General features: G+C 36.9%; 1 protein-coding gene across 1 annotated transcript in view; it reads left to right on the forward strand.

The window, feature by feature from the left end:
* LOC119190384 overlaps window positions 1–25781 on the forward strand; it is a 39696-nt gene that overhangs the window by 9500 nt on the left and 4415 nt on the right. The window contains exons 2-20 of the mRNA XM_037442140.1: window positions 1245–1398; window positions 9468–9549; window positions 9818–9913; window positions 10386–10603; window positions 10992–11217; window positions 11756–11871; window positions 12312–12560; window positions 13238–13389; window positions 17976–18106; window positions 18770–18855; window positions 19505–19666; window positions 20716–20904; window positions 21660–21775; window positions 22686–22828; window positions 23092–23454; window positions 23943–24079; window positions 24433–24568; window positions 25079–25175; window positions 25547–25630. Of these exons, the coding sequence (XP_037298037.1) occupies window positions 1245–1398; window positions 9468–9549; window positions 9818–9913; window positions 10386–10603; window positions 10992–11217; window positions 11756–11871; window positions 12312–12560; window positions 13238–13389; window positions 17976–18106; window positions 18770–18855; window positions 19505–19666; window positions 20716–20904; window positions 21660–21775; window positions 22686–22828; window positions 23092–23454; window positions 23943–24079; window positions 24433–24568; window positions 25079–25175; window positions 25547–25630 (2937 nt within the window). The remainder of the gene's footprint in view (window positions 1–1244; window positions 1399–9467; window positions 9550–9817; window positions 9914–10385; window positions 10604–10991; window positions 11218–11755; window positions 11872–12311; window positions 12561–13237; window positions 13390–17975; window positions 18107–18769; window positions 18856–19504; window positions 19667–20715; window positions 20905–21659; window positions 21776–22685; window positions 22829–23091; window positions 23455–23942; window positions 24080–24432; window positions 24569–25078; window positions 25176–25546; window positions 25631–25781) is intronic.

Here is a 25781-nt window from a genome sequence, read left to right on the forward strand (position 1 = left end):
CTTATAACAGTATGAAGTGTGTAGTCACTGTTGTGTTCCGATTTGAAGAATATTGTAGCTAGTGTAGCTTCTGGATATAATAAGATTCTTACATCTCATGTCTCAGGATGGCGAGCGCAGTGGAATACTAAACAATACTTACTTTGTAATTCAAGGTGATAAACAGTAGGTTAATGGGGAGAAACAGTAGAAGCACTATCCCCCCGGTCGTCAGTGTTGCCAGGGCCCTTGAGGCGTAAGTTACGTTTCGTTTCCTGAAATGTTACATTTTTGCTGCAAAAGTTACATTATTGTTTTTTTTTTAATTTACGCATGTTTGGCAAGCATTTCTGTAGGCTACGAAACCGCGGGGACTCGCGTAGTAGAAAACGCGCGCACACTCAAGCAAAATCAAGTTTTTAGTAAAGATACGTTTCATTTTGTCATGGCGAGCCATCCTAGGTGTGATATGGAGGAAATACTTTTAGACCCGCCAGTTTTAGGCGCGTTTATTCCTCAAAAGTTACGAAAATTGCCTTTAAATATAAAAAATTACTTACATGTTACGCGCGGGGTTAAAAGTAACGGAAAATGAAATGTAACCTTCTGGCAACACTGCCGGTCGTATCGGTTACCACCAGGCGAACGGCAAGTTTGCCCGTCATTCAAAAGCAAAAAAGACGAGCTATTTACTCGCCTGACAGTAAGCGTCAAAATGTCAATAAACAGTTGCGATACTTTGAATAAACTATTTTGGGGATTTTATCGCGGTTTTGATATTATGTCGCAAGTAGCTTTTGCTTGAATGTGTGAACTGGTCCTTAACGTTTTATTGTCAAATATACCATTATAGATATAACTATTTTTTTTTATTTTGCAGAAATTCTTTTTATATATTACAATNGGTAGCGCGGTTGCTAAAGTGTTGTCAGCTGGTGCGGTACAGGGTGCAGGTTCGGTGCTCGACCGAGTCATATCGCAGCCGAGCAGTGAAGACCACACTGTTCTTTATAAACTAGCTGATTATAAGAAAGGTAAGGGTTCCTGAAATGTACAGTTAACCAGAATAACATTTTTAAAAAATCCAAAACAAAACGCTTCTTCACGTTAATGACCATCGAAATTAAATCATAAAATATTTATATAAAATTGCTTGGTCACAAGTCATTCAGAGTAGATTCAATTCAATTACCAAAACAGTATTTATTTATATACAAGAAGGACAACCTCGTTTTGAAATCCTTTTTAATCCCCATAATTTCTAGGTGGTTTACTTTGGAGACGTACGCTAAAGGCGGTATGGTGGCAGCAGAGAAGCTGATCAAGGAAGAGTTTGTGGCTTACATGTACGCGGGGGGGAGGGGAAGGGTCATCAACCGAGCGGAGTACTTGAGATGGAAGTTTCGAGATCAAGAACAGGTAAGACTATTGATTTAATAAATAACTATGACCCGCCCCGGCTTCGCACGGGTGCAATGCTGATACTAAATACACTACAGAAAAACTGTGAACGTTGTATATAAAACATAGCGGCCCGCTCTGGCTTCGCACGGGTATAACATAACAAAATAACAGTATTTCTCCACTATTTAATGGATGTTATTATACATATAAACCTTCCTCTTGAATCACTCTATCTATTAAAAAAAACGCATCAAAATCCGTTGCGTAGTTTTAAAGATTTAAGCATACAAAAGGACATAGGGACAGAGAAAGCGACTTTGTTTTATACTATGTAATTACTCACGGACCTAGTTGTAGGTTATTTCGATGGTTGAAAGCGACATTTTTGCGACACTGTGTTCCATACATATACAATCTGCAAGATTTTCTATGTTTTTTAAACTAGTTAAAATTTTCGAAAAGAAATGTCGCAAGAGCGTTTACGCATCCGCGCGCCGTATGTCTCAAAACAGCACTTTTCGAAGGAGATAATATCCATCAAAACATTATTTTAAAACATATGAATTAGTAATTATTATAGAAAATTTTGTTGTCTAAAAAGTTAGTAGAGAAAATTTTTAGATTTATTGAGTATTTGTAAATTGTTTAATGATTACTGAACAGAGGTTTTCAAATTTGCGCTTCGAACGTCTATTTCGAAGCTCAAAATATCTTAAAACACTAAGGAACATAACAATATGTTATTTTTATCTAACTAAAAAGATCCTGAAGAAAAAGTTAGTAGAGAAAAATATCTTTTTATGTTTAATTCATGAGAAATAAAAATTCAAAGAATTCGAAAATTTCAGAAATGTTGGTCATTTAAATGATTTTTTTATCACTATATCTTACTTAATTGAATATAATATTGGATTACTATAATAGAAAAAAGCGAACATCTCCTTAAAAACATACAATTTAAAAATTCTACAAAATTAGTTCTGTTATTTTTCTATAAATATTTTAAATACCACTATAAAACGCAACGCGCAAATCGTTTCAAATTAGTCCGCCTTGAGGCTTTCTAGAGAGAGGACGTATCGCTCGTCGCTCCGGCGAGACTCCAGTTGGACTTTGCTGTGCGTAGAATAATAGTCACGTGTATACAGTGATTGCCACATCTTAGTACTTTAGTAAGTAAAATATTTTTTCTTTAATGATTGACAATAATTTTAGTAGTTACTATAAATTATTATTATATTATTATGTTTCAGACACAATGGGAAGTAAAGCTATTTCTAGGCAAGAAAAGGAAACGTAACAACGCTGAAACTTCGGCTAAAGCAAAAGCTAAAAGATTGATGTACTAATGTTATAAAACATGCGTCGGTAGTTATGGTTGTTGCTTTTTTACTCATTAAACACTTGAGCATAGTTACTCGAAGGAAAAAATGGAACCTTAAGCTAAAAACAATTAGCCCATTGAAATGTTACATGAGCTTTGTATTTTTAGAGGACCCAATTTTATTTTTAGAACATGTGTGGGGGTCAATAGAAGCTTAATCTCAAGTTTGTGAGGTCGCCCCCTTGTCCCCTGGCCGCCATCATGGAAAAAGGGGTGAAAACACTTTTTCGCGATATCTCGGAAACTATGCATCTTACATAAATTTTGTAAAGTCATAATTTGTAGCAAATTGTTTTGCCTACAAATATGTTTATATAACTTTTGCCCTAAATTAAAATTAAAGAAGTTATAAGCAAAAATGTGAGAAAATATTTATAAAAGTTTTCTTTTTTGGTCTATAACTTTTTTTTAGATTTTACAAAATATTACCTCAAACTAACTTGTAAATGATCTTTTGAGGAAAATTGTTCCTTATAATTTTTTTTTATTTCATTCATTTAAAACGCTGTTACAGCGCTCCAAAGTTTACCGGGTTCGTCAATGCTCATGAGAATCCGGTCGAAACAAAATGTATAACTTATTTTTGATATTTTTTATTGTAAATATATTATTACAATTTTTTGTTAAATTCGTACAACTTTACTTATTTATTCCTAACTTTTTCTTTGCTATAGAACTTTACCTCAAATTTAACTTATCGAATGTTATGCAGGTAGAAAAGGTATGAGTTACCATTTGGGGATAAAGGAGAAAAAACATATTTGCAGGTAAAACAATTTGCTACAAATTATGGCTTTACAAAATTTTTGTAAGACGTATAGTTTCCGAGATATCGCGAAAAGTGTTTTCACCCCTTTTTCCAAGATGGCGGCCGGGGACAAGGGTGGCGACCCCACAAACTTGAGGTTAAGCTTCTATTGACACACATGGCCCAAAAATAAAATTGCGTCCTCCAAGAAATGCAATATTCGGTCCTTAAATTGTAACATTTCAATGGACTAAACGCACATTTCAAAACTCGTTTTACGCCCGCGGCGTGCGCGGTTGTATGCGGTACCCGCTGTATTGGCGGCCAACTAGTAGAATCGTGCAGGCCACGGTAGCACTAGCGCGCTCTGTGGTTAGTAGGTGGGCGACTGCAGTAGTCGGTAGGGGAGGGGTGGTTACAGAAATCTGACGCCATTTTCCTCCATCGTGATCGTTTCTAATATGTGTCCATGGCGTTCTGGAACTCAACTGACCGTTAACTGTCCATCTTGTAACCACCCGCCTTGCGATAATCGCTCGCCAAGTTTGCAGGACATAATCGGAACCGCGGTGGTTACAAATCGCACAGATCTCCGGTCGTCATGAGTTTGGAAATAAAACAGCCGTTTCTCAACCACGGCGGGCGCGAGTAAAAACCACTTCGTGAGCTCTTAACCTTATAGAATCACTTTGCTGTCCCGTTGTCAAAACGTTTACAACTCGCCAAATACCCAGTGCGCGAGTCCCACTCGCACTTGGCTGTTTTTTTTGCATAATGCATAGGTACGCTTACTTTCAAATAACAAGGTTTTTGTGTTCACTGATGCGCACTGTTAAGAAAATTCAAGTGACGAGAGACGGAATCCTATATCTTTCACATCTTTGAACCTTAGGAATAAGGGATTTGGTAATTTATGTAGCTAGTGAATAAAAGTACTAGTAGTAGTTAGTATACCTATCTTCTTAACTATTTGGGCTAGTTTAGGTTTACACGCTCACATCAATTTTACATATAATTTTATCCTGACGTTTAACCCTGTGCAGGTTTCGGCGTCATTATACTTGTATAAATTAAACGCGTCTAGATCCATATGCAGTTTTACTTAAGTATGTAATGTTTGCGTAAACTTCGATAACAATAATAATTCTATATATTTTTTTTAATTTTTAGGTAATCGTGCCTGATATTGCACTCCAAAAATAAATACAAAGGTTATTAAAAGCCGCAAAATTATAGATTTTCAATATTTTTTGGATCAAATTAAAACACTCAATAACCACAACAGAGCAACAGGTTGTAGTATCGAACATTTACAATGAAGTGTAAAATTTTAGAGTTTTTAGAGTTTTTAGAGTTTAAAGTGTAAAATGTGCAATATGGAATTTAAGCTATTTAAGCGCTAAGAGATATACTGATAGTACGGACGTATATCGTGGAACTGTGAATGGAGCTATGATGACTGAAGTTGGTAGATCAAATTTAAACGAACAGTTAGCTTCCATAGATTTACCAATATTAACGCAAAATGTTTACATGAAATGTTACGACGAGTTAGCTAAATGATTGAAATTAGCTGCAGAGGACAGGATGCAAGAGGCCGCTAGGGAAGAAACTGATAAAGATGTTGCCTGTGGCGATGTAAAAGACGGTATTCCCATACTTACAGTCAAAGCTGACTGCTGTTAGCCAAAAAAATGTACAGAACCAACTATTTTGCTTCGTCGTGTGTCGCAAATATTATGCAAAACTATGGATATAAAACTGGTAAATTGTTATACATGGATGTACAATCGATCGATTGATGATCGATGTCACTGAGAAGCAATATCTATTTAAAAAAAAACTATCCAAAAAATATAACCAACTTCCGAAAAAAGAAGTCTTTCATTTCTCACTTTTAGTTATACACCTAAAAATGACATCTCATTACATACACCTTCTGACTCAAAATATAAATTCCAATATGTAATTTGTAATGACTTAATTTAAACTTTCAATACGCTAAATATTAAAAACTGCAGATCTATGGAGTAATTATGTGGTCCATTATAAACATCGTAGCACAGTAATTTTCCTGATTTATTGTCTGATTACGGAGTTCTGGTGCCTATCTTTCGGCTTCATGATGAGCTCCACTTTACTAAAGGGTACTTTCTAAATGCAAATGCTTAAATTTTTAAGAAAAAAAGTGAAAATAACAATTTGTAAAATTGCCGTTAAAATTTGTTAAAAATGTTTATTTTTTTATAATTACAAAATGATACATATAAACTATTTCATGATGAATTCTTATATATTTAATAATAGAATTTTTCATTTATCATAAATCATAAGTTACATTCCAATTAGATAATTAAAGCGAAAAGATCAAAATTGGTTGGTCTGACTATAAAGATAGCCGACGCGCTAACTCTACGCACACAGCTACGCAACGGCTCTGTGTGAGTGAATTTTGCGAAGAATTACCTATAGTTGACTTCACGCGCGGCACGTAAACGCTCTTAAGACAATTAGCCTTTTAACCGATAATTTTTATTTTTAATGACACTGCACGTAAAAGCATCTAAAGGTCCGTCCAAATAGAGTATTAAATGGAAAGATTATTTATTCTTCGCCCCGAAACCGAATGTAATTATCCCAGAACGCGAAACACTCACGTAACAATATTCATTACTGATTTTTAACTCATCTTGTTATTATTTCATGAAGTGTTTTGCAGGTCGTCCTACCGATCGAAGCTTCCCCTGTCGCCCCCACGACCCCCCTCGCTAGAGTGGGAGGACCACACCGCCTGCTGGCAGATGTGTTACAGAGGCGCCCTCGGAGAATCATTACTACATGTTCTTATTATATGCGACACCAAGGTTGACAATAACATATACTTAATTTTTTTATTGCATCATAACAAGAGCGTCGCCAGCCGATGGCCTTGGGGGGGGAAAGTTGATATGGAGAATGAGAAATGTAAACATTGTAGGTAAAGTCGAGAGAACATGTTCCTCCCCCTCTGCTGCTTTAACAATAACATAGAGCAGATCGTTATTGAGCGTACGGAATATTAGGAATGGAATTGGTGAATTCATTCGAGTTTTAGAATCTTTGGAGGGGGGGGGGGGTGCACCTCCTGTCACCCGTTGGCGCCACTCTTGCACACACATGATAAACAAACATGATAAGGACAAAAATATTAAATGATACAGACTACGAATTTATTTCTAACTAGCTTCCGGCCGCAGCTTCGCCCGCGTGGATTTCGGACTTCAAAAATGGAGCCGGTCGCGAACGTTCGAGAATGTTCGTTTTACGAAGCTACTCGCTAGGTGATTCGTTAGCCTCTAGGCGCCAAGCAAGCCGCCTGCCTTTGCATTCGCGACCTTATAGCATGATTCAGTATTCACGCGTGATGGCTTATTATTAGCGTATTTCATGTATAACTTTGGTGTTTCTATACCGATTTCTATAATTCTTTTTTATGGAATATTTAATAATGTTAACTTTTTTAATTAGGGATGACTGAGAGTGTTATAAACGTAAGAGTAGACAAATATAATGAGAAAGCTTCGAACTGCTAAGCTATCGGGAGTTACACGTGTTATTGTGAGTCAACCATAAAGGATAGACATATGCTGTCGTAGGATATTTTTTATATAATTTTAAGGAGAACATTTCCGTCATACATGATTTCTGTGTAGCTTTAACCATTAAGTTGCACACGCGACGGAAGCTTAAAAATGGAGTAACTTCTCCCGTTTTCCCAACATTTCCCTTCACTGCTCTGCTCCTGTTAATTGTAGCGTGATGAAAAGTATACTATAACCAGCTCAGGAATATGAAAAATAATTGTACCAAGTTTCGTTAAAATCCGTCGAGTAGTTTTTGTTTCTATAACGGTTATACAGACAGACAGACAGACAGACAGACAAAAATTTTACTAATTGCATTTTTTGCATCAGTATCGATCCCTAATCACCCCTGATAGTTATTTTGGAAATATATTTCATGTACAGAATTGACCTCTCTACAGATTTATTATAAGTATAGATTAGTTATTGTAGTAAATAACAAAATAACCGGACTAGTTCATATAGATACTACCTTCTTGAATAATTAAGATCGTTGCAAGGCCCCAAATAAAATCTCAGTCGTTGAATATAATAAAAAAATATTATCTTCCTTCCTACAATAGTTTACGCTTATAAAAAACAATAATATGTATGAGAATGACAATTTCTAGCAATACTTTTTTTGACTATTGTACATTATACTAATTTTAAGTTGGGTAGCGATCTCGTGGCGATACTTAAGTCTGTCGCTTGTAGAAGCGAAGTGTCGATACGACCCGATTCCTACCGGCTTCCCTTTTAGCTTTATTAACGATCCTCTTAGTTATTGTTTTCTATTAAATTGACCGCGATATTTTAATCAAGGCAGTTGTTATTTGCCTTGGGTTACCTTTTGAAAGAATTCACCATTCGCCACTGGTCGCTTGCTTATGTCATTTTTTTTTTATCTGTTGTACGTTTGTCAGCTTGACAAGGGTGGGCTTATACAAACAAACCGGACATTCGGGTAAGTGCTTTAGGCGCTCGCAACCCTTGAAAAATTAACTGACCATGCTAAGTGCGACCTCGGGTGAGGACGGCCCCTGGGAGAGAATAGAGACATCGATTAGGATGTCATTTTTATAATTTTTGTGTTTTCTATTGGAGTTAACAATTGTAGTAAGGCGTCTTGGCTTGATAAAAAATTGCTTGCTACCTAGAGGTATATCGCATTATATTTTACTAGCTTTTGCCCGCGGCTCCGCCCGCGTTATAAAGTTTTTCGGGCTAAAGTTTTCCGTTATAAAAGTCACGCTGTATAATTTCCTGGGAGCCTATGTTCTTCCCAGGGTCTCAAACTGTCTCCATACCAAATGTCATCTTAATACGTTGGATAGTTTTTGAGTTTAACACGTTCAGGCAGACAGATGCAGCGGGGACTTTGGTTTATAATATATTTTGTAGAACTCTTTAAGAGGAACAATCCCGTCATATATTATTGTTGAATTACTTTAACCGTTTACGCAGCGCACGCAGCGGATGCTCTAAAACTAATTAATACATTTTCCCCGTTTTGCGACATGTTTCATTACTGCTACGCTCCTATCGGTCATAGCGTGATGATATATAGCCTATAGCACTCCAGGAACAAAGGTCTATCCAACACAAAAATATTTTTCAGTTCAAACCGGTTGTTCCTGAGATTAGCCATTACTGCTCCGCTCCTATTAGTCATAGCGTGATGATATATAGCCTATAGCACTCCACAAATAAAGGGCTATTCAACACAAAAATATTTTTTCAGTTCGAACCGGTAGTTCCTGAGATTAGCTACCACTGCTCCGCTCCCATTGGGTATAGCGTGATGATATATAGCCTATAGCACTCCATGACCAAAGGGCTATTTAACACAAAAAGAATTTTTCAGTTTGAACCGGTAGTTCCTGAGATTAGCTATTACTGCTCCGCTCCCATTGGGTATAGCGTGATGATATATAGCCTATAGCACTCCACGACCAAAGGGCTATCCAACACAAAAGAATTTTTCATGTGAACCGGTAGTTCCTGAGATTAGCTATTACTGCTCCGCTCCCATTGGGTATAGCGTGATGATATATAGCCTATAGCACTCAACGACCAAAGCGCTATCCAACACTAAAAATAATTTTTCAATTTGAACCGGTAGTTCCTGAGATTAGCTATTACTGCTCCGCTCCCATTGGGTATAGCGTGATGATATATAGCCTATAGCACTCCACGAACATAGGGCTATCCAACGCAAAAAGAATTTTTCAGTTTGGACCGGTAGTTCCTGAGATTAGCGCGTTCAAACAAACAAACAAACAAACAAACAAACAAACAAACTCTTCAGCTTTATATAATAGTATAGATTTTTTGTATTGTTCTATAGATCCACACGAGGTTGGCAAGGACTTTGGTAAAATGTTTTCCCAAGTTATCCCTCGACGTTGTGGAGGGCGAAGAATATTTAGGTAAGTATTGAAAACGTAGAATGTATTATTTGACTTTGACCTAATCTTATACCATGCTTAAGGTCACTGCTTTGGTGGCGTAGTTGTATTACGTGAGTACGATTATTGTGCTGAGGGTCTCCGGTTCAAATCCTGGGTCGGGTAAAGTGGTGTTAGGTTTTTCTGCTTTATATCAACTTTGGAATTGTGGCCGTTAACTAGCAACATCCTACATGGGATCTGCAAATGGAGAAAGAGCGTGATGATATGTTTTTTTTTATTATTTTAGGGGCCAGCTCTTTACACCTGGCCATTGCGTACAGTAATAACGAATTGGTACAAGATTTAGTAGAAGCAGGTGCTGACGTTAGCCAAAGAGCTATTGGTAAGATTTTTTAATTTTAAAAAGATAACAATTCCCAAATTGCATTAAATTTAACTTGCAAGGGCCAAAGTTCGAGGATTGAGGATAGATTGAATTGATAGGGTAGTAGTTTGTCCTTACGGATGACCAAAACCTCAGTCTCTCTGCGACCACGTATGCTGTAAATCTTCGAAATATCGGGAGACAATAAAAACATAAAAAACCACGATAAAATCTGTAAAAATAGTTATAGTATTTTAATGTCAGGTAATTTTTATTTGGCCTGTCTTAATAATTTTAACAAAAAAAAACATAAATTATTAACTCGAGTCGATTAACAATGCCATTACATAAACTATACCTTAGAACTTAAGTATGTATTGCAAGGTTTTATGTCAGCTAATGTCAACACTAAGCACAGGAAAAAAACGCGTTATCATTGCCAATACTTGCACGCAATAAATAAAAAACATAATAGTTAATTATTTTCTAGGAAGTTTCTTCCTTCCTCGAGACCAGCAGAGGGTGCCGCCAGCTCGTCAAACTAACTACGAAGGCCTGGCCTACCTTGGCGAGTACCCGCTGGCCTGGGCCGCGTGTTGTGCCAATGAGGCGGTATACAACCTTCTTTTAGACTCTGATGCCGATCCTGACGCCCAGGACTCGTTCGGCAACATGATACTGCATATGGTTGTCGTTTGTGATAAACTTGTAAGTTTGGTTTTGGATATTTTTGTTTGTATTTGGGAACTTTAAGATTGTTTAGAGATTTGATTTTCAAGTTAGCATTATGATTCATCGTGACAGCCTGTAATTTGGTAATTAAATAAAAGATAATGAAATAGATAATAATACTTAAAATGTAAGAGCTAATACACTCTAGCTGGAATCAAATTTTATTGTTGACGGATTGTTGGGTAAATGTCGTTGCCGACAATATTGTTGTGTCCTTTGAACGTCATCAATGCTAATAAAACACATATTTCGCAATGCTATTTCAAAATTAACATTACATTAATTTGTATCCTACCTAATTATCGTTCCGATAAAAATATCGGTCCGATTAATCGTAAACTAGATTTATCTGCTTTTCCACCAGGACATGTTCGGCTATGCCCTCCGTCATCCAAAAGTACCAGCGAGTAACGGACGGATGAACCGCGCTGGGTTCACTCCACTGACCCTGGCGTGCCAGCTCGGTAGAGCGTCCGTTTTCAGGGAGATGTTGGAGTTATCAGCCAGAGAGTTTTGGAGATATTCTAATATAACCTGCTCAGCGTACCCTTTGAATGCTTTGGATACATTACTGCCGGATGGAAGGACTAGTATGTTCCGTTCCAATATTTTACAGGTTTATTCTTATCTCGGTTTGCTCACAGTACGACCTGTGTTATTGCCCGTTTCCAGGTTAAAAATAGACAAGCGGTATAGAGTAGATTACTATACTCAGTGAAAATATAAATTGCACTCTTACAGTATCCAAAAAACAACTTGTGAGTCGGTGACGTTTAATTCTGATGTTTAAAATTTTCACACAATCACTCAATCACTCAGGATAATGTAGATTACTAGACTTAGTGAAAAAATAAACTGCACCCTTAGAATGTCCCAAAAACAACTCGTAAGTCGATGTTTAACTTTGATGTTTGTGATTGGTCGAGGGACCAATGCGTCAGTCACGTGTTACTCTCTCAACCAATCACAATAAAGCGACAAGGAATCACGTCGCGTTTTTGGCCACATTCTAAACACAAAACGAATCAGTAATTTCAGAGATTGCTCTACATTAAAACTGGATCTTAATAGTATCATAATTATAGTTGAAAATAAATGTACAAATCTAAATTATGTATTATCTTTTAGACTGGAATTCAGCTCTATTCATTATCTTAAACGGCACGAAACAAGAGCATTTAAACATGTTGGACGGCGGTATTATTCAGAGATTATTGGAGGAGAAATGGAAAACATTTGCGAGGGTAATTTTCTTTTTCACGTGCTAATACTATTTCAAATATTCCGAGATCTATCGATTGTCGAGAAATAATTACATCTTGTTAATAAATACTCTATCTGCCACGTCATATTAGGCAGTGAAATCACCTTGTAGTATCCGTAAAAAAATATTATTGCTTATAATAATTATTAATATCCCTCTCGCTAGTAGATACTCGTGCCCAGCAGTGGGACAGTATATAAAACAGGGCTGATATTATATATCGACGGTTGAAAGGCTAATTGACGTAAGCGACATTTTTTTGCGAAACTAAGTTAGATGCATATTTGAAATCATTTTTTTTTTTGTTTTTTAACCAAATAAATTTTTTCAAAAAAATGTCGCTTATGTCAATTAGCACTAAAGTCAATTCTCCTGATTATTGTATTTGGATGTAGGTTAATACCAAATTCGTATTTTCAGACAAAATTCCTCAAACGTCTCCTAATCCTAATGCTGCACCTTCTCCTACTGTCAGTATCAGTATATTTACGTCACAGTAGTGCGGAAGCCGACGCGCACCCTAACTGGGGGCTAGAAGTTGCTGATGTTAGGAGCGGAGTCAGGATGGCCAGTGAACTCGGCACTATACTCAGTACACTGTGCTATATTATACTGCAACAGGGAGACGAACTCAAAAATCAAGGATTGGTCGCGTATTTTAAACAGTTGGTAAGGAAAATATCGCACTCTTAATAATGGCCCATTCCAAAATTGCCAATTTGTGGGAATCGTTACACAACCAATTTCTGTTTGCGACCTTTTAGTTATTTCTCTTTTTTTTTCATGCTATAGTTTTCATTTTTACCTATCTTTAATAAGCTCAATTTTATAGCAAATTAAAAAAAGGTGGCAAAAAGAATACTTAGATTTCCGATGACTGCCACAAATAAACAATTTTGAAATAGGTCATTATTTTATTAAGAGTGCGATTTATACCTACGTATAGTATATTCAGGGAAGGAAAAAACAAAATGTAGATATAGAATAAGTACGTATCTTCTTTTTTCAAAATATTTTGTTTACATCTCTCAATGTCGATGATATACAATAGGCATAATGGAAAAAGTCATATGTAGGTAGGTAGATATTTTTAGATAACATTTTTTTAATATGATTAACCGCCATTTTCAATAAGCGACTTTCGGTTTTTTGGAACTATTTCAAATATTGACCAATCAGAACAAAGTGTTTTTGACATGCAAATGAGGTATTTCGATTGGTTCATTCTAGGAATCGGATTGAAGATTGAGATTGGGGTTGTTTATTGTAAACAATTGATAGTTGATCGTAATGGTTATTTATTTGTAATAATAATATTTATTTATTATGAATATATTTTTTTTCAGATTCACGAACCAGCCAAATTCATATTTCTGGCGTCAAACTTCTTGTTACTAGCGTGTATCCCGGCGAGGCTTTTACGGCAGACGATGGTGGAAGAGGCCTTGTTGATATTTTTACTGCCAGGTTCTTGGTTCCTCTTAATGTTTTTTGCAGGGTATGCCATTTTAAACATATTTTTTAAAATACGTTTAATATCTGATACAGTATTTAGTATTTACAATGATCATGAGATAAGTAGACAACTGCTTCTTTTTAAAGTTTGTGAAAGGTCGATATTTAAAATTTCAATCACATCGCAGAACATTTTTTTAAAATAATTATTAATATTGTCTTGGGATTTACTGACTTTTACCCCCTTGGTAGCGTGGTTGTATTGCGTGTGTAGCAGGGACTTCATTCTGAGATCCCGTATTCGAATCCTGTGTCAAATATTGGGTTTGCCTTTACAATATTAAAATTCAACCCAGAGTCTAAAATTAGTACCCAATATGGCGATAGGCTTCGCTCCCGTGACCTCATGGCACGTAGATTACATGGCAAAATGAAGGCTCGTTGCACTTCTGCCTGCCTTTTCGAGGATAAATGCTTAATGGGTGGTCGTTTTGTTTTAGGGCTTTTTTATATATAATAATAAATAAATAAAATAAAATAAAATAAAAAGCCTTATTATTCCTTGCATTATTACAGGATTATCTTATTACTAATAGGTGTGTTATTTTGTTAGTTAAACTTAAATTGATGGTTAGTTTTGTTAGGTTTCTTTTATGCAAGGACTCCCTTATTGGATAAAGGCCTCCTCCAAAGATGCCCATCTTTCTCGGTCTTGAGCTATTTGCACCCAATTTGGGCCGGCAATCTTTTTGATTTCGTCTTCCCATCGTGTCAGAGGTCTCCCTCTGCCTCTTTTGCCTAGTGGACCTTTCCAAAGCGTTGTCTTTACGGTCCATCTCTGATCAGTAAGTCTCGCTATGTGGCCCGCCCATTTCCATTTGAGTTTTTGTGCATAGCTCAAAGCATTTGTTGCTTTTGTTATTGATCTTATCTTCGTGTGTCTTATTTTTTTCTATTTTCTTTATCTTGAGCATGCTACGTTCGAGTCCTCGCTGGCAGATATTAATTTTATGTTTCGCTTTGGCTGTAAATTTCCATGTCTGGCATCCGTACGTTAAAGTCGGTAGAAGGCTAGAATTCATTAATCTGGTTTTTAAATATATTGGCATGTTACTTTTAAAAATTTCCTTTAAACTCCAGAATTTGTTCCATGTCTGCTGGATCCTTCTTGTTATTTCCATGTCGTTGTTTTTCCTGTCGAAACTAATTGTCTTTCCCAAGTAGATGTATTTATCAGTGTATTCCAGTGGATTACCGTTAGTTCTTATTGGTACTGTACAACTATTTGTCATTATCTTTGTCTTAGTGAGGTTGATTTCCAGTCCTACCTTCGCACTAGCTAGTTGTAAGGATTTTATCATGTGCTGCAGTTGTGAGCTTGTCTCAGATAGTACCACTATGTCATCGGCGAACCTCAGATGACTTAAAAAAGCGCCTTGTATGTAGAGTCCTAGTCCTGTCCATTCTACCTTGTTTATGACGTTTTCAAGAATGGCTATAAATATTTTTGGCGATAGTGGGTCGCCCTGTCTTACACCTCTCTCTATGGGGAAACTTTTGCCCAAGGTTTCTAACTTTATTTTGCCTTTGTTATTACTATATATACTTCTAATAACCCTTATATATTTTTCGTTAACTCTTTGTTCTTTCAAGCTTTCCCATATGCTTGCGTGTGTAACCGTGTCGAAGGCTTTTTGGTAATCAATGAATGCCAGATATAGGGGCCTCTGCTGTTCTTGATATTTCTCTATAATTAACTCAATAGTATGTATATGGTCGATTGTTGAGAACCCCCTTCCTAAAACCTGCTTGTTCTATAGGTTGTTTAGCTTCTATTGTAGGACTGATTCTTGTATTTATAATAATGGAAAACAACTTGTATAGACTTGGTAGTAAACTTATCCGCCTGTAGTTCCCTATATCCTTTGGGTCGCCCTTCTTATATATAAGAATAATATTAGATTCAGACCATTGTGTTGGTGTTTCGGCTTTTGTAATATCATATTAAATAGCTTAACTAATGGTTTGGTCAAAATGTCATGTGCTGCTTTCAATGCTTCGTTTGTTATGTAGTCCGATCCAGGAGATTTCTCTAGTTTTAACCTTTTTATTGCTTCTTTAATTTCAGTTCCATCTATTTTTTGTATGGTCTCATCAATGTCTTGTCTTATTCTATTGATTTGTATTCTGGTTGTTTGAATTTTGTCGCTATATAATCTTTTATAAAAGTCGGTTGCTGCTGTAATGATATCAGTTCGTTTGTTCAGGTCCTTGTCTGATTTATCCTTCTTATCACTTAATCCTTCTATCCAAGTTTTGCTTGTTCTGATTTGCTTGTAGGCCTTTTTTGTACTTCCGGTGAAATGTAAATGTTTTTCTATGATGTTTTGTCGATATTTTGCATAATCGTATTTTATATATTTATTAACTAGTTTGTAAAGTGCTGCGAGTTCATTTTTCATAGATCGTGATTTGTTTTTTGTTTTTTGTAGTTCTTTTCTTCTTTGTAATAGATTTATTGTAGGTGACGATAATATTTTGTGGCGTTTGTATTCCTCTTTCCTTTCTCGAGCTAGTTTCAAGCTGTTGGCGATAGCGATTGTTATTTTGTCATAATAAGTTTGTACTGTGGTGTTATCGTTGTAGACGAATGGATCCGATAGCATTGATGATAAGTTTTCCTTGTAGTTCGATATTTCTTTTTCACTCTTTAATTGGCTTATTTGTTTATTTGTGAATTTGATTCTGCTAATTTTATGTCCGGTTAGTTTTACTGTTGCTCTGATGAGCCTATGGTCCGACGGATAATTAAGATTCATAGTACCAATGTTTTGAAATATTTTTGGTTGGTTGGACAGTATATAGTCAATCTCGTTTTTGTATTCGCCGTTTGGAGATCTCCACGTCCATCTTTTGTTTTGCTTCTTCTTAAAACATGTATTAATTATTGTTAGTTTGTTTTCGAGTGCAAAGTCCACAAGCCTTTGTCCTCGGTCGTTTCTTTTGCCGTAACCATATTGCTTCATAACCAGGTGTTCATCCTTCTCAGGGACTCCGATCTTCGCATTAAAGTCCCCCATTAGTATTATGTACTTATGTGCAGTTTTCAGTGCTTCGTCGACTGTTTTGTAGAATTCGTCTATTTCGTATTCACTTGCTGCTTCTGTTGGCGCGTATACTTGTATGATGGTCACCGTATAGCCCTGGATATTCATGTTTAATACTGCGACTCGTTCTGTCATTCCTATAAAGCTTTCTACATTGTTTTTATGCGACTTGTTTATTATAAAGCCGACCCCATATTTGCCTGGTGTGTGGCCTACGTAGCATAAAATAAAATTTTCGTGTTCTTCTATTTTCGTGCCAAGCCGTCTCGTTTCCAAAATTCCTATTACGTCATATTTAACTTTATTTAACGATTCCTCTAGTTCTAGTAACCGCTCGTAAGAGGATAAGGTCCTAACATTGTATGTTGCTATCTGTATTCGATGGGTTTTTTTAATATTTTTGCTCCATGCTACGGTTTCTTTAGGAGGGTTTTGGTCATACTCTTCCACGGTGACCAGCCGGGTTGGAAGGTTTTTGGTTTTTATTGTTGCTTGTTTATTTGTTGAATCTGTGTTGGAGGAGGGACTTGGTTGCTATGTTTTCTTTTGTTGATTACCGTTTGTGTTCGTTGAATTTTTATTGACTACATAGTTTAGTATGCCTGGTTTAATGACTCCTTCTGTGATACTACTTGATCTTTTCACCGTAACATCTGGTTTTTGTATTTTATTCTTTTTATTTGTTTGTGTGTTTCTCTCTAAATTTGGTACTGCAACATTTTCTGGTGAGATAAGTAATTTTCGCTTATTGATATTTTTGGATAATACAATCAATTTGTCATATTTTATTACGGCCGTGTTGCCCTTCTCTCTTTCCAGTTGCAGCTGTTCTTGCAGTTCTTTCCTCTTCTCTAATACGTATTTTGGGTAATCTTCTTTTACATAGTATTGGGTATCTTTCAGCGCCCCTTTTGTTTCAGAATTTTTAATTTTATGCCTAGAGTTGAGAAAGTTACTACTATTGGGCGTGGTCTCTCTCCTTTTTCCCTACTCTTTTGACTTCTTGTATGTCGCTGTATGATAGTTGGATAGAAAAATACTGCTCAATCCAGTTAATAATGTTTTTTTCCAAATTATCATATGATATTTCAGACTCCTCAATACCGAAAAATACCATGTTTGTTTTCCTTGCCTGTTTTTCCAAGAAGTAGATCCTTCTTTCCTGATTTTCAACAGTTTCTTTCAACTTTTCGTGTTTCTCTTCCCAGACTAAAAATTTTTCTTCGAACATTCTGCTCATATTGTGTGTGACTCATTTTTATATATAACAGCAATAAATAAAAATAAATTTAGTTTCTTTATGATCTAACGATACTTCTGCCAATTTTTAAACACCCAACTGAAAAAGGAATGTTATGAGTTTGTGGCGCGTATTTGTGTCTGTATATCTGTCTGTAACTTCAGAGCCCCCAAACTATACATTTGGATAGGGCTTTTTAAATTTCAAACATAACTAAAACGAATTTCCACATACATTTTTACAAATGCACGAATAATTATTTGATTACGTCTAATGTTTTAGAGCTGTAAAACTGACGGGACCATTCGTGACCATGATCTACAGTATGATCACTGGCGACATGTTCACATTCGGCATCATCTATTGCATCGTTCTGTTCGGGTTTTCGCAGTCTTTCTACTTTTTGTATAGAGGTAATCATTTCTATGGTGTATCATATATGCTGGCTTTAGTTTTTATTTTATTGCACTTTATACATATTATCGTGTAAGGGCGAACTTAAGCCATAGGCATCCTCTACCAGTCAACCTGACACCACCTCATGTTGACTCAATACATAGTAGGTGAGAGATAAAAATCATAGTAGGTGCACTTCAATTTCATAACGAACACAATAATGCAATACAATATAGTTTTTGTATGTGATTTATTGCTTGTCCAGTCAAGATCCTCTGAGAAATACCCCTGGATCTGTTATTACTATTATTCTCTGCTTATCGCTCGCATTAGGGGCCGTTCAAGTATTACGTAACAAAATTTTTGAAGATTTTTGAACCCCCATGTAACGCGCCGTAACGTTTTCCTGTACGCCCCTGCACCCTCCAAAAGTTATGTAACTCTAAAGTGACATTTTTTTGTAATATTCACATTTATTTTACGCAAAATACCGGAAAGTTGCTAAAATACCTTTGTTATTGCATTAAAATAAAAAAAATAATGTTACATAACGCTTTGTACGAGACCCCCCTCCCGCCCCTGTAACGCATCCAGACCCCCCTCTCCCCAAATTACGTTACGTAATACTTGAACGGCCCCTTATGATCATTGCAGGTCCTTTGAAAAAGTATTTTTTCCAGGGTTTCCCAATGTGCAATCGACGTTGTATTCAAGCTACCCGAGCACCTGGATGGCGTTGTTTCAAATAACTTTAGGAGATTATAGCGTACGTGTTTTCTTGTTACCTTATAGAACTAATATTAAATGACTAAACATTTTAATCTTGCAGCTGTTGCAAGTGATATTGATTTTGTGGTTGTCAAATCCGAAAAGGAATAGGGTACCGGACTCAATTTGTTTTTTACTATTATCAAATATTTACATAATATAAATTATAACACAGAAGTAATTATTAAAATCCGGTAAAAAATCAACACGTTACAAGTCTTTGAATTTCGGCGGAAGGGATAATTAACAAGAAACAGAAAAGAGACGAAATACCCACATGTGACGTCATCGGGAATTACGACGCGTGCGAAAAAAAGAGATGAAGCGATATCCCCACATCGCGCCCACTTCTGCACATTACAATATTTTAAATATCAATTACTCGCTCATTTTTTAACAAATTTTTATGCAGTTTTCGCAGCAGTGCTTCATTTTCGTATTATTAACCATTACATATAGAATAATGTACAAAATCAAGCTTAGGCCGGTCCCCTATTGTTTTTATCCAGATAATAAAGCATGACAGTGTTTTAATTAACACTTAATATTGCTTATAACAATACTTTTAGTTCATGTTTTATTTCGTCAATTTGGCCCGATATCGGAAGGCCGTTAAATTTATCTACTAACTATTTCTGATTAACCAGTACACAGACCTTGGACAAACAACGTACCCAAATCTGTCGAAGACTGTGTTTACTGTGTTCATGATATTTGTGCCTATCCTGTTGCTGAACATGTTGATCGCCATGATGGGCAACACGTACGCACATGTCATTGAACAGTCGGAGAAGGAGTGGGTCAAACAGGTGATGTATAATCAGTATTATAATGATTTATATAATGGTATATTTAATATTTATGATTCCGCGAGAAAACTTTTTCCTGGAATAAGTCTTCCACTTTTCGGGGTACAAATAGGATAGATAATAATTCAGGATATCATTTGGATGCCCAATTTTATTCATATATATTTAACGCTTTCCTGGAGCAAACGGCATTGAACATTTTTTTCCATACTTGGCAACGCGCGAGGTACGGGCAGGAATATGCTGGGATTTAAATATAATTTCTACAGGTTTTTTAAAAATTTGAAGCCAATAAATATTCGTTATTAAATTGTATATCTAATAGACATGGTTGCAATTAAAAAATAAAACAATCAAAGTAAAGATAACATATGACACAAACATTATGTTCAATTCTTTCCATATTTATCATAAATTTCGTACAATACGGTTAGCGCGCCATTGTGCTGGGGCGAAGCCTTAACAATTTCTGAATTATCTTAAGGTGGTAGCTCAAGGTCCATTTTCATACATTTTGTTTCGGCTTTAATCTGGGTAACTAAACAAGTATTGGCAAGTAAAGAATTTAAATTCACGTCTAGTTAGTGATTAGTTCTCGCAGTTGAAGAAAAATGTAAAAATAATTAATAATCATGGATATTTCTGCCTTTAAAATTTCGTCATATTAAATTTTAAAGGCCGAAATATCCATGATTATTAATTATTTTACGTTTTTCTTTCAACTGCGAGAACTAATCACTAACTAGACGTGAATTTAAATTCTTTACTTGCCAATACTTGTTTAGTTACCCAGATTAAAGCCGAAACAAAATGTATGAAAATGGACCTTGAGCTACCACCTTAATCCAAACATTTTTTCATAATTTTATAATAACTAATGTTTATGCGTCGAGAAAACGTCGTGTCAACTTTTTTAATCTTTTTAAAATTCCTTACTAATTTCAAACGTACTGTCTACTATTTAATAATGTTTAGAAATTACTTATTTACAAATTTTCTGCGATATAATAAGCGTTATTTTCATAAAATTTGAATTCAAATACTTTCAGTGGGCGAAAATAGTGGTGTCTCTAGAACGTTCTGTGGCGCAAGAAGACGCTCACAAGTATCTACAAGAGTACTCTATAGGGCTTGGACCCTCAGACGACCCTCGGTACGAACAGAGAGCTGTCATGGTCATCAAGAGTAAAGCCAAAACCAGGGCGAAGCAGAAGAAAGATGCCCTTACTAATTGGAAGGTAACATAAATCTATACTTATAATAAATCTATAGAGAGGTCAATTCTGTACATGAAATATATTTCCAAAATAACTATCAGGGGGTGATTAGGGATAGATACTGATGCCAAAAATGCAATTAGTAAAATTTTTGTCTGTCTGTATAACCGTTATAGAAACAAAAAACTACTCGACGGATTTTAACGAAACTTGGTACAATTATTTGTCATACTCCTGTGCTGTTTATAGTATACTTTTCATCACGCTACAATTAATAGGAGCAGAGCAGTGAAGGGAAATGTTGGAAAAACGGGAGAAGTTACTCCATTTTTTAAGCTTCCGTCGCGAGTGCAACCTTAATGGTTAAAAGTTCCTTCGATTTCACCAGGATCCCATCATCAGACCCTGACCGGACAATCGGACCACCTGCATACCACCATAAAAAACATCCCGACAAATTGAGCACCTCTTCCATTTTTCAAGTCCGAAATCCACGCGGGCGAAGCTGCGGGCGGAAGCTACTATATTATATATTATTTAACATGTCCGTTTTTCATTCTATTATTTCCCATGAAAACAAATTACCAGGACAAAAAGCCTATGTCTCAATCTCGGACATGGTCTATTTGTACTCCAAATTTTATACAAACCCGTTCAGCTGTCTCTGTATACCTATTACTTAGCTAATAACCTACTACATAGCCTGCTGATCAGGAAAGGATCATGGATATATGAAGTTACCCATTTAGCTACAGTTTACTAATATTGTTTTACAGCACGTAGGTAAAGTGACGATAGCTGAGTTGAGGAGACGAGGCATCAGCGGCGAGGAGCTGCGGCGGCTGATGTGGGGCCGCGTGTCAATATCTACGCCTACTAAAGCGCCCATGCCGTGAGTAAACAAGGCCCGAGCTTGCCCGAGCAGAAGCAGCTCTAGCTCATGTGCCGCCCGAGTGCAAGACATTCCTTGGCACCCCCAAGAGACAATGTAATCTTTGATAAATTTGATAATATTCAATCAAAAGTTGTGCATATTTAAGAAGCCGCTCGCCGGTCTTAGCACGGGCGCCAGTTGTTTGAGAGCGCCAGTGTCGCGAGCGATGCTCGGCGCTCCCTAACACACTGCGCCCGTGTGCAGCGCACACCCTGCACAATAGGTAGAGCCGCCTCTGCTAGTTATAATCTTTGTAAATAAGTACAGCTATATTTTGACGTAGTTATAGGTAGAAACTTGCTTCTATCTACTCTATCCAACATCGTCTTAATGCGATGTTTTTACGATCTTTACACCGGACGCACTCCCATGCACCGGGGGACGTTTGTCACGGCTGTAGTCACATAGTCAAGTGTGTATATCTCATGACTGCCTCGGTGGCGTAGTTGTTTTGCATGTCCGGTACAATAGCGCTCTGAGGTCCTGGGTTCGAATCCCGGGTCGGGCAAAGTGATATTTGGGTTTTTCTGCTCAGTATCAGCCCGGAGTCTGGAATTTGTGCCCGATATGGCAATAGGCTCGCCCCTATCACATCATGGGACGGAACATACTTGGCGAAAAGTGGGTGCCCTAGTTGCGCCTCTGCATACCCCTTCGGGGATAAAATGCGTGATGTTATGTATGTATGTATGTATATGTCATGGTTGGAAATACACATTGAAATCTAGTAGGGTTCGCTAGCATTTCTTTACTTAACTTGGCAATCGAACTACAGACCTCTTGCTACACAACCCAAGTTTCAGAGATGTATAATAGAGCAACGCTAAAATCTAAAAAATGCTTCAGTACCTCTTTTTTACACATTTAGGAGAAGAGCCACTGCCCCTCCAGATTGCGTGGTGTCGTCAGACGTGGCTCTCGCTGCGGAAGTAGGGAACGGGGTGGCGCCAGCGCTGTCTTCAGCTCTCAACGTCATGGCGTTCACACACGAGCTCGATCTTGGGACTACTGGTAATTAATTTCATATTTTATCATTTCTACAGTAAGGCCTAAAATTCATTATCCAATGTTTAATTCATTAAAAAGGTGGTTAATCTGTTACATATTCAAAACATTATCTATAAAGTAATTCTCGAATATTGATGTACATAATTAATAACGACTATGAAAACGGTAGACAAATTATGTATGTTTATATTTTTACTCTATATTTATTAAATAGTGACGTCATAGTTGACTGAAAAAAAAAATAACGGCACAATTTTTTTAAACAGAACAAAAACAAGCAACACCGGATTTACTAGTAAATGGTAAAACACCAACAACAAATGTTCAGTCAACGCAACCACAAGTCACTTCTAATACTCTGACTGTACCGTCAACCCGGCCTGAAGAAGTTATATTTATCAAACCTGTTCCGTCAATCCAGCCTGATCCGAAAATCATACCGTCAAACCGACCTGAAGCGGCTCCGTCCATAACGTCAAACGTACGGCTCAAGCCTACAGAAATAGTTCAATCAGTGCCACTTCGTAATGTAATAACAACGGTACAAAACCCAGAAGCTATTCCTGGAGCGATGTTAAATATTATCGACGTCCAGCAACCGAAGGAAATACATATTATAAAGCCTACAGGTATGTTGGTAGACTGGAAACAAAACAGTTAGTTAAATTCCAAATTTTTTTGTAGACTAGAGATTTAGCCATTTAGATCGTCGAGGGAGGGAGAGGGAAGGGGCTTCAGCCGTTCAAAGCGTAGATAGTTATATCGATCAAGATGAACTATTATCAATTTAATTTTACTTAATTATGTATTTATTGTTTAATATTATTAAAACTTACGCGAGACATATTAAATTAGTCGAAAACAACACGGTTTTACTCACGTTTAAAAAGTAGTCGGAATCGCCGACCAGTTTCGACCTATTAAGTAGGTCATCCTCAGGGGCGAGTGCTAAGAGGATGTCGCGTCGCGAAGGCCTCTCAATTACTTATCAGTGACTACTTAATAGGTCGAAACTGGTCGGCGATTCCGACTACTTTGTTAACGTGAGTAAAACCGTGTTGTTTTCGACTAATTTATTTATTGTTTGGTAATCGAATGACCAAAAAAAATTTTTCAGATGAAATATTCCGAGATTATTTACTAGAACTGATAACTCTGGCAGAGAAGACGAATCCCGACAATTTCCAATTGAAGGATTTAGCTGAAAAGGCGTCGCAGTTAGACGATGTTCCTCTGATTGACATCAATTTAAGCGTTAGTATGATATTGTAGATTGGTTTTATGGGTCGTGTGTTTATACAAATAAATGAGGAAACTAACAAACCGTTCGCCTGATGGTGAACGAAACGAAGGCTTCTTACAGTAACAACACCATTCGAAATTTGAAACACACTGCATGGCATTGACACTGAACTTATCACCTTCGAACTAAAACGGATTACTATTTTTAACCAACGTCAGAAAAAGGATGTTTTAGTTTAATGTGTATGTTTATGTTTGTAAGTCTATCTGGCATTGTAGCTCCGAAACGAAGGGATTAATTGCGATGAAGATTTTTGTTTCGAAACTGATAATTAAATTATTAATATGAAACTTTTATTTGACAGACGACAGTGAAGTCTGCGCGCAAGGTAGTCGCAGGTGCTGTGTCAGGCTTGTTCGGAGTGGCCGCGGACGCACCGACCGCTGACTCGGCGTGGCGGAGAGAGCGGCAAGACAATAGCGATAGTGATCCTATATCAGGTCAGTGTATTATATTTTTTAATGTACTTATTCATGAATACCAATGCCCCCAGCCCGCTCTTCGTCTGTGTGAAGTCCGTAGAGAAGGAGCCTATAACCAAGGACCAAGATCCAAGTTTGCTATATAAGTAATACTAATCCTAAAGATCCCTTTTTCCTCTTTAACTAGGAGACGAAACAACAAAAAACTACTTAAGCACGACGTAGGCAATTTCGGAAAGCCTATAGAAATGGTTGCAACTAATCAAGTTTATAAATATTTGCATGGAAAGTGCATTAATGAAAGCAATATAGATATACTTTCATAGAGACTGGAATACGAGTCGTGTCACAGAAATATGGTAGCAAATTAAAAAAATCTACGGTTTGTAACCCTATGAAGATTAAAGAGAAATCATTTCATGTTTACGTGGGGTCATAAGGTAAGTTTTTTGAATTTGCCGCCATTCTTTCGGTGCCACGACTCGCTGGCCAGACTCATGATGCCGTTATAACTAATTGATGAAACAGAATCAGTACTCCTGGGTCGTGCATCGCGGGCTCGCCGGGCGCGGTCCGCGTCGCGTCGCGCCGCGCCTCCGCCGCCACATCTCTACGTGCCTGCCAGGTACACAGTACTAGCTGTAAGTGAGAACGGGCTAAGCCCTCGCTCCTGACACAAGATTCTAGGCAGGCGCTAGAAGGTCCTCAGTGAATTCGTCGTCGTTAGAGATAGCCCTGGACATCGGCGAAAATATTCCAAGCTAAGCCCTGCATTGCAGGTATGACGAGATTGTCTCAGAATAAAAGCAAATCTGTAAACTTGCATATAGGTCATACTTTTTTCTTTCCAGTTTTATTTTGTCTCAAATCGCATTTAATCTTGTATGCTTCATAAGTTATGGGATGGCAAAGCGCCTGAAATTCGGTAATAATTTCAACTTTTCAACACTTTTTTATGGTAAAAATAACATGTTTTCTATTTAAAAATTTAAACAGGTCAATGTATCTCGTGGCGTCAGAGAGTAGTGCTATTGAAAGCGACGCTCCCTGGGAAGACCAGCCCAGCTCAGGAAACAGTTCGTAAGTACAGAAATTACCATTCCTATATTTTTACATTATGTATAAGTACTTACGCACGCCACGGATACTTTATAATGCAAAATTCGGGTATTGCTACAGTTATTGACGAGGCAAGGGCTTGCTCGTTTTGTTATTTATTTAGATAAAAAAA

The sequence above is a fragment of the Manduca sexta genome, chromosome 4 (genome assembly GCF_014839805.1).
Source record: "Manduca sexta isolate Smith_Timp_Sample1 chromosome 4, JHU_Msex_v1.0, whole genome shotgun sequence".
NCBI classification, from domain to species: domain Eukaryota; kingdom Metazoa; phylum Arthropoda; class Insecta; order Lepidoptera; family Sphingidae; genus Manduca; species Manduca sexta.